At 38.9% G+C, this 10,000-nt stretch overlaps 1 protein-coding gene across 1 annotated transcript in view; it reads right to left on the minus strand.

The window, feature by feature from the left end:
- LOC125034937 (neuroligin-3-like) overlaps positions 1-10,000 on the minus strand; it is a 76,859-nt gene that overhangs the window by 8,338 nt on the left and 58,521 nt on the right. The window contains exons 5-7 of the mRNA XM_047626984.1: positions 9,205-9,301; positions 8,849-9,009; positions 7,802-8,008 (exon numbers count right to left, since the gene is read on the minus strand). Coding sequence (XP_047482940.1) covers positions 7,802-8,008; positions 8,849-9,009; positions 9,205-9,301 — 465 coding nt within the window. The remainder of the gene's footprint in view (positions 1-7,801; positions 8,009-8,848; positions 9,010-9,204; positions 9,302-10,000) is intronic.

A 10,000-nucleotide genomic window follows, 5' to 3' on the forward strand; every position in this document is an offset into this window, starting at 1 on the left:
AATAATAATAATAATAATAATAGTAATAATAATAATAATGATAATAATGATAATAATAATAATAATAATAATAGTATTGGTAATAAAAATTATTTTAGTAGCAATAGTTATAAAAGCAATAGCAGTAATAATAATAGTAATAATAATAAAGTAATATTAATAATAATAATAGTAATAATAATAATAATAATAATAATAATAATAATAATAATGATAATAATAATAATGATAATAACGACAATAACAAATATGATAATGATAATAATAAAGTTATTACAAGTTATAATAGCGATAGCAATAATAGTATTGATGCTAATAACAATAGTAATAATGAAAAAAAAAAATAGATATAACATCTTTATTATTATTATTAGGAGTAGATATTATTATTAGTAGCCAATGAAAGATTAATATCAAATTCACAGTGAGAAAAACAAACCATTTTGAAATTATACACTGTCACCCCTTAGTAACAACAGGAAAAATCGGCCTAAAAGCAAAATAAAAGAAGGGAGAAAATGTGAAAGACAGAGAAAAGCAAGAACATGCAATAATTGTAGCACTAATGGTGATAATAACACTAAAGGCGATTCACATGAAATGCTCAATGTTATGGAGGTTCGCAAAGGTAGGAAAAATTCTCATCGGGGAGCACTTGTAAACGGGGCCGGGCTGTAATTTTCTCGGGTAATTAAGATTCTCTTGTCTTTCTCTTTCTCTCTGGTTCTCTGTTTCTGTCTCACTTATTCTCATTCTCTTTAACCCGGTATTATGTGTTAATTTTTGTTTGTTTTGGTCTCTCTCCTTTTCTGCCTGTCTGTCTGTGTTTCTGTCTGTCTGTCTGTCTTACTGTGTGTGTGAGTTTCTGTTTGTCTGTCTGTCTTCCTGTCTGTCTGTGTTTCTGTTTGTCTGTCTGTCTTCATGTCTGTCTGTCTGTCTGTCTGTGTCTGTCTTTCTCTCCCCATCTCTCTATATCTCTATCTTTGTCTCTGCATATCTCTCTCTCCCTCCCTGTCTTCAACACATTTCAAATTCATTATGACAAATATCCCATTTTCTTTCCTCTGCCATCGTCTGTCTGTCTGTCTGTCTGTCTCCCTCTCTTAACCCCCCCCCCCCCTCTCTCTCTCTCCCTGTCTTTGTCTCAATCTCTGTCTGTCTCTGGATCTCTCAATCTCTCTCCCTTTCTTCAACACATTGCAAAACTATTCTGACCAATATTCTATTTTCTTTCCTCTGTCATCGTTCCTAATCATAATCTCGTTCCTAATTATTTATTACCCCTATTCTATTTCTTGTAAAATTTTCCTCGTCTCTGTGTTCCTTTCCCCTTCCTTTAAATGTCGTTTCTGTGTTCGTTCCAATGATCATTCATTTTTCCCTCATTTTCATTTTTCGTTTTCTTTTTCTTTCCTTTTTTTTCTTTTTTTCTTTTTATTTAATTATTTGTATATGCATTTATTCTTTCTTTTTATCCACTACTTATTTATTTATTCCTTCTTTATTTTTTTAAAGTTTAAAGAGAGGCACATTTCATGCAGCAAAAAGTCATGTAAATTATTTTTTCTTCTATTTAAACATTTCTCATTTGAATATATTGTCAAGATGATTAATGCAGCAGTCACCATGTCTATTATCACTACGCTTTTATCATTGTCATTATTGTTCTCATTATCATTATCGCTACTCTTTATGTAATTATCATTATTGTCATTATTTTTCTTATTCCTATTTTTAGCATTATCATTATCGATATTGTTGCTATTATTATTATCTTTATTATTATTATTGTCATTATTACTATTGTTATTATTATCATTATTGTTATTATTGTTATTATCATCATTATCATTATTATTATTATCATCATTATTTTCATTATAATAAATCATCATTATTATTCTCTCTTTTAACAATATCTTCATTATTATCCCCATAATCATTATTATCATCATTACTGTTATTACTATTAATACTATTACTGTTATTATTATCATGATAACATTTGAAATGATAATAACCATTAGAACAATGGTAATAAGAATAATAAAAAAAATGTTAGTAATAACAACAGTAACAACAACAACAACAACAACAATAATAATAGTAATAATGATAATAATAATGATAATATAATAATAATAATAATAATAATAATAATAATAATAATAATAATAAAAACAATGCTAATAACAATAATAATGACAAGAATATTAATTATAATAATGTAATAGTAATAATGATAATGCTAATAATAGGAATGGTGATAGTAATAGTAATAATAATAATAATAATAATAATAATGATAATAATAATTATAATAATAATAATAATAATAATAATAATAATAATAATAGTAATAATAATAATAATAATAATAATAATAATAATAATAATAATAATAATAATAATGATAATGATAATAACGATAACAATAATCATCATCATCATCATCATCATAATCATCGTAATAATAATAATAATGATAATAACAACAAGGATAATAATAATAATAATGATGGTGATAATAATGATAATAATAATAACAGTAGTAGTAGTAGTAATAATAATAATAATAATAATAATAATAATAATAATGATAATAATAATAATAATGGAAATTGTAATAATGGAAATAATAATAATGGAAATAATAATAATAATGATAATAATGATAATGATAATAATAATAATAATAATAATAATAATAATAATAATAATAATAATAATAATAATAATAACAATTATTATTATTATTATCATTCTTATCATTATTGTTATTATCATCATTTTATAATTGTTATTATCATTATCATTATTAGTATTATCATCATTATTAGTAGCAGTATTACTACTAATATTTTTATAATCATTATCGTTATCATTATCATTCTAGTCATTCTATCAACTCTACATCATCATCCTCGCCATCATCACATCTTCATCAACATCATCATCATCATCATCTTCACCATCATCACTTGATCATCATCATCACCATAATCATCATCACCATTATCATCATTATCACCATCGCCATCATCATCCTCACCTTCGTCGCTACTAATAATGAGGCCATTATAAGAAGCAATATCTATATCATTACCATAGCTATTTTGGGCATCATCAAAATCTAAATTTCACACGTGAAGATGATATTATGCTATAATTTCAATCACTCATAGGAATAATGATGAAGAGTTGTGCCTAAATTTTGTCGATTTCCACTGTCATTTGAGGCGATCTATAAACTTTAGGTGTGAAAGAGTTTCCTCGGAAATGGGAAAAATGTTTTATCTGTTTATATCTTTTACTTGCTCTTATCTTCTTTCCTTACCTCCTCTTTACTCTTCGCTTTTCTGTTTCCCTTTAGTGTATTCCTTCTCTTTCTCTGTCTCTCCCTCTCTGTCTCTCGCTCTCTGTGTCTCTCTCCCTCCTTCTCTTTCTGTCTGTCTGTCTGTCTGTCTGTCTGCCTGTGTCTCTCTCACTCATTCACTCTCTCTCATTCATTCTTCCTTTCCCCAGCTCTCTCTCTTCTCAGGCTTCCATTCTCCCTTCCCACCCATTCTCCATCTCTTCCCATCCCTCCTTCCTCCACACCTCTCTCCTACGCCTCCCTCCCTTACCCCACTTGCTTTCCACCCTTCTCATCTCTCTCGAACAACTCTTCTCTCCCATCTAGAGTCTTCCCTCTCCTCTTACCTTTTCCTCTCAGCTCCACCTTTATTATCCTCCTCTTCTTGTTCTACTTACCCCCCCCCCCCCCTTTCAACCCTTTTTTCTCCCATCCTTACTTCCTCTCCTATCCACACACCCCTCCTCCCTTCCCCAACTCCCTCCTACCCTTTCCTCTCCCATCTCCACACTTTTCTTACCTCCGTCCCCTCTCTTCCCACCCTCCCTTCTTTTCATCCCCACTCCCTCTCCTCCACCTCTCTTCACTCCCCATCCCTTCCCTCCCCCTCTCCATCCCCTCCCCTCCCTTCCTTCCTTCCTCCCCGCCTTTTCCTCCCATCCCATCTCTACCCTTCCTTCCACCCCTCCCTCTCCTCCCATCCCATCCCTGCCGTTCCCTCCACCACTCCCCCTCCCTCTCCTCCCATCCCAGCCCTGCCCTTCCCTCCACCACTCCCCCTCCCTCTTCTCCCATCCCATCCCTGCCCTTCCCTCCACCACTCCCCCTCCCTCTCCTCCCATCCCATCCCTGCCCTTCCCTCCACCACACCCCCTCCTTCTCCTCCCATCCCATCCCTGCCGTTCCCTCCACCACTCCCCCTCCCTCTCCTTCCATCCCATCCCTGCCCTTCCCTCCACCACTCCCCCTCCCTCTCCTCCCATCCCATCCCTGCCGTTCCCTCCACCTCTCCCCCTCCCTCTCCTCCCATCCCAGCCCTGCCCTTCCCTCCACCACTCCCCCTCCCTCTTCTCCCATCCCATCCCTGCCCTTCCCTCCACCACTCCCCCTCCCTCTCCTCCCATCCCATCCCTGCCCTTCCCTCCACCACACCCCCTCCTTCTCCTCCCATCCCATCCCTGCCGTTCCCTCCACCACTCCCCCTCCCTCTCCTTCCATCCCATCCCTGCCCTTCCCTCCACCACTCCCCCCCCCTCTCCTCCCCTCCCATCCCATCCCTGTCCTTCCCTCCACCACTCCCCCTCCCTTTCCTCCCATCCCGTCCCTGCCCTTCCCCCCACCACTCCCCCTCCCTCTCCTTCCACACACAATTCCGCGACCTCTCGAAGCGAAGGTGTCAAAGTCGACGCAATTATCCGTCCTTTGTGCGGAGGAAAATTGCCGAACGGTGTCAGTTTTTTCACTCTCTTTTTTTCCTTCCACTTCTCTGCTCCTCTTTTGGTTCGCACTCTTTTACTCCCCGACTTCCCCCTCTCTTCCCTCTCCTCTCTCCTTTCTTTCTGTCCTGTCTTCTATGTCCACGTTTCTTTTCTTTTCTCCTTCTTTTCTCACTTCACTCTCCTCGCTTCTATTCTCGTCTTTTCTCTCTCCCGACTCGTTTGTCTTTCCTCTTCCTCTTCTTGTTCTCTCTCCCCTCTCTATCTTTCTTCTCTCTCTGTTCTTAGCCCCTTTTCTCTATCTCCTCTTCCTCCTCCACCATCTCTTTATGAGGAGATAGTGCGAAAGGGAATGACGGGAGGAGGGATATACAGAGAAGATAGAAAGAGGAATAGAGAGAGAAAAGGATGGAATGAGGGAGAGATGGAGGAGATTTGATGAGATAAAAAGGGCAAACTCTACCCTATCCTCGTCATTATTCTTCAGACTCTCCTGAACGAAGATGAAAAGTAATGTGGAAGAAAGGCAGAAAAGAAGAAGAAAGGTAAGAGGGGCTAATGATGGAGGAAAATAAAACAAAGAATAAAAGAAAGGAGGGATAAAAAAGGGAAGATAATAAATCACGAGGTTGTAAGTATCTCCTTCGCCATTGGCTGCGGCCGACCCTTGACTCCGCCGAGTGTGGCCGAAGGAAGGGAAACCGTAAATGACAATCAAGAACAACGATAACAGGAAGAATAATGCAATAGAAAGGTAAGATGATGATTGGATAGCTGGGTGGATGAATGAAGGAATGAATAAAGGAATAAGTAAATAAATAGATAAACGAATAAAGGAATATATTCATGAATAGATAAACGAATCAAGGAATAAATAAAAAAAATAGATACACGGGTATAGGAATAAACAAATAAATAGACAAACGAACAAAGGAATAAATAAATGAACAGATAAACGAATAAATAAAACCGAAATAAAGAGCCACGAGGATAAATATAGAGACGAATAAGTCAATAGAGATAAAAACGAACGATCAAATTATCAACTAAATTCATGGATCCTGATGTGGCAATGAAAAGGGAAAACAATATATATAAAAAGAAGAAAAACAAAAAGAGGAAAAAAGTTCGATGAAAGGAATGCAGGGACACTGAGAAACTGAGAGTAGAAATGGGGAGAGAAAACTCGAGATCATAACAGAACCAGGGTTAGGGTGAGAGGTGGGGAAGGGGGAGGGAGGGGAAGAATTAAAGAGAGTGAGAACGAGGGCGTGAGATAGACAGATAGATAGATAGATAGAGAGAGAGAGAGAGAGAGAGAGAGAGAGAGAGAGAGAGAGAGAGAGAGAGAGAGAGAGAGAGAGAGAGAGAGAAGGAGAGAGAGAGAGAAGGAGAGAAAGAGAGAGAGAAAGAGAGAGAGAGAGAGAGAGAGAGAGAGAGAGAGAGAGAGAGAGAGAGAGAGAGAGAGAGAGAGAGAGAGAGAGAGAGAGAGAGAGAGAGAGAGAAGGAGAAAGAGAGAGAAGGAGAGAAAGAGAGAGAGAAAGAGAGAGGGAGAGAGAGAGAGAGAGAGAGAGAGAGAGAGAGAGAGAGAGAGAGAGAAAGACGGCAGCAGGCAGTCGGAGGCGGACGGAGGAGGCGGTGAGGGGAGGGCGAATGAAGAGGAATGAAGGAAGGGTTGAAGGCGTTCCTTCAAGAGGCTGATGAGGTTAGGAAAGTTGATTTTCGGGCGCGCCCAGTTTTAAAATGCGACGGATGTTCGAGCTGTGTGTCAAGGGAAGAGGGCGAGGATATGAGAGTGAGAGAGGGAGGGGGAGAGGGGCGGAGTGGGAGGGGGAGAAGGAGCGGAGAGGGAAGAAGAGAGGGGGTGGATAGGGGGGGAGAGATGGAGGGAAAGGGAGGGAGAGATGAGGCGGAGGGAGGGGGGGCCAGAAGGGGCAGAGAGGGTGGGAGAGAGGGAAAGAGAGAGAGAGAGAGAGAGAGAGAGAGAGAGAGAGAGAGAGAGAGAGAGAGAGAGAGAGAGAGAGAGAGAGAGAGAGACGAAAAGAAGGAAAACAGCGATATAGGAAGGAGAAAAATACAGCGAAGGGGGAGGGGGTGAAAAAGAGAGAAAGAGGGCGAAAAGTGGGGATGAGAGCGTAGGAACAGAGATAAAAAGGGTAAATGGTTAAATTTTAATAAAAGAGAATTTGAGAGAAAATGAAGAAGGAAGAAGCAAAAAAGGGAAGAAAATGAAATACAAAGTAGAAGACCAAGACATCGATAGAATGTGAGTGACAGAAAAACATATTGCATATCCATAAACAACAACAACAACAACAAAAAACAGCCTTCCGATTAAATTCGACAACATTCTCTGACTGTAATCTACATGCTCGTTACTGCCACTGCTAACTCGTTCTAGATTTACACCCCCACTACCCAGCCTCCCTACATAGGCAGATAAAATCTTCTACGACCCTAACTTACGCACCTACGTTAACACCAGGCTCCCTTAACCTAACTTGGGAACCTAATTTGTGAACTTTCTATTTCCTAACAGCATCCTTTCCCTTACCCTTATTTCTTTTTTAGATTAAAAAACATTGCAGAGTAAGTGAAACGAAAAATGGAGTATGTGCATAAACCTCTTAAGAAGCTCCGTACATGCTTAGGATATATTTCGTATCTAAATATATAGTTACACTACACGCACTAAGGTCTCACAGTATTAAGCATATGAATAAACACCAACTAAGATAGTGTATATATTTATATATATATATATATATATATATATATATATATATATATATATATATATATATATATATATATATATATATATATATATATATAGAGAGAGAGAGAGAGAGAGAGAGAGAGAGAGAGAGAGAGAGAGAGATAGAGAGATACATAATAATAATAATAATAATAATAATAATAATAATAATAATAATAACAATAACAAAAATGACAATAAAAACAAAGCGAACAAAGCAATATAGACACCGAATGCCCCCTGGAGCCGTACCTCCGGGTCGGGGTCGTCGAGCGTGTGGTCAATGACGTAGAAGAAGGCGGCCCTGGCGGCGGTGTACAGCTGGTTGGCGGCGACGGTGACGGGCGACACGAGCGCCGCGTCGTGCAGCGCCTCCGCCGTCAGGTCCCGGATGTTGACCGGATGCTGCACGGGCCGCGACCAGTCCGTGTACTCGGCGGTGATGGCCAGCACGATCTCCTGCGGAAGGAGAAGAGGAGACGAGTTTCGGAAGTGTCTTTTGGTCTAGTTTGTGCCGAAGGGAAACGGGAGGCGTAATATTTTAGTTTATATTTTTTCTTTTACTTTTGTTTTGTATGTTTGTTTTTATGTCCAACACGGTCATCTCGAGAGAGCAAAGGAGGAGGGGGGGATGACTTCTATGTTTTTGTTTTGGCTTCTCTTTTGCAGGAAGAAGGAATGGCGAATAGTTTGTTTTTACCTTGAGTGGAAGCTTTTGATTTATCCTCTTTTGTGATTTTTTTTCCTCAGTCTGTTATTTACTAGGGCGATCTCTTGTAAGGGGGGAGGAGGGGGCACAATCGTATAGCTGATTTTACTTTATTTATGAATAGTTAAATTTGTTTGTTTTACACAAGTGATCAATCTCCTTGGAAGTGGGAAGTACAAATAGGGCAATGGTAGTTTATTTCTTTATGAATATTTGTGCTTCTTGTTAGTCCCAACCACAATCTTCTGCATAAGCCAGCTAAAAGTGAGGACTATAGCAAGCTCGGTTATGTTGTCACGAAGCAGGTCGTAAATTCTGGAAGATGATGAAATGCGTTTGAAGTAGAGCATTTTCCAAACAGAGTGAGTCACGTTGCTGTTACTAGGTACAGAGAGGGAGACGAAATGTTTATGATCTTTTAAAAACTATTAAGAAATGTGAACATAATATACTTAAAGCCAGTGAGACTTTTCTCGATTCAAGAATAATTAAACTACAACGCCAAATAAGATAATAACTTACATTATATACAGTTATAGACATGGGATAACAGCAACAAAATCCGTAAACAACATCTTAATACAAATTACCTGGAGATGATAACGGTAGTTGTTCGTGACAAAAGTTCGAAGAATACGGTCCCGGTGGTCGGCCTCGAATCCATGCTGTATTTCGGCGTCGCTGAACACCTCGAGGATGTCCGTAGCTGTGACGCCGAGGAGGATGTCCACAGGAGTGCGACCTTCCTGACCTGCATTGGGAACAGGCGTCATTAAAGGTCGGAGGAAGGAAAGTGAATGGGATGGGTATTGTGTTGTATTTAACGTAATGTTAGGATTTTGTCTGTTTCGTGTGTTTGTGTTTATGTGTGTGTTAGTGTATATATTCGTGTGGGCAAGCTTTGTGTTTGCTTCCTTGCTATATGGATATGAGTGTGTGAACTTACCCATTTTCGTGTGTTGCTGCTTCCAATCCGGCCTTATCGTTACCCCGTCCACACTGGGACCGATGGATGACAGGAACTGTGGCGTCTCCAACTCAACCTACGAAAAGGAAGATAGAAATATTTGTAATTTTTTTGGGGGTCTTGAAAAACAGTCATTACTGGTGATGTTAGTTTGCTCTCCGAAAATTCAAGGTCGCTTGTAAGGCAGGCAGACACGAAGTTTTTTGTTTTTTTTCTTTGCCAGGCCAACATGTGTAAAGTTATCTGTCATGGGATATAGCCATATCAAGTATATTTAAGTATTTCCAACATAAAAAATACCAGGCAGGGTTAAGGCACTAACCATGGCTATGTAAGGAAATGCAAAACTGGAGAAAAAAGGAGTATATTCTGTACATCTTAACGAGGGAAAAAAGGAAGCGCTGGTGAGAAAATGCTTCCTAAAAAAGCGAGATACGCTCGCCGTGTCGCGTCGAGTAATGGAAAGGAGAAACTTTTGTTCATTGAAATATTCGCCTGAAAATGCACGGTATGTTCAGGTTACGCTGAAAAATATATCTGTATCACGTGTTTCAAGTTCTAATGTTGCGTCGAAATGTTAGCTGGCGCCGGCATTACCGGCGAAATGACCATGATAACGTAAATTATTGTAGCCGACCTGAGCATAAAACGGCGTGGAAACTCTACGTAGTATTTCACCGTGTTTCACTTACTCGACGTGTTCTGTTATCCAGTTCGTTTTTTACCGTTTAACTGAGACATATTCAAGATTTCCAAGGTTGCAGTTTTTATTACA

The sequence above is a fragment of the Penaeus chinensis genome, chromosome 19 (assembly GCF_019202785.1).
Source record: "Penaeus chinensis breed Huanghai No. 1 chromosome 19, ASM1920278v2, whole genome shotgun sequence".
Lineage (NCBI taxonomy): Eukaryota > Metazoa > Arthropoda > Malacostraca > Decapoda > Penaeidae > Penaeus > Penaeus chinensis.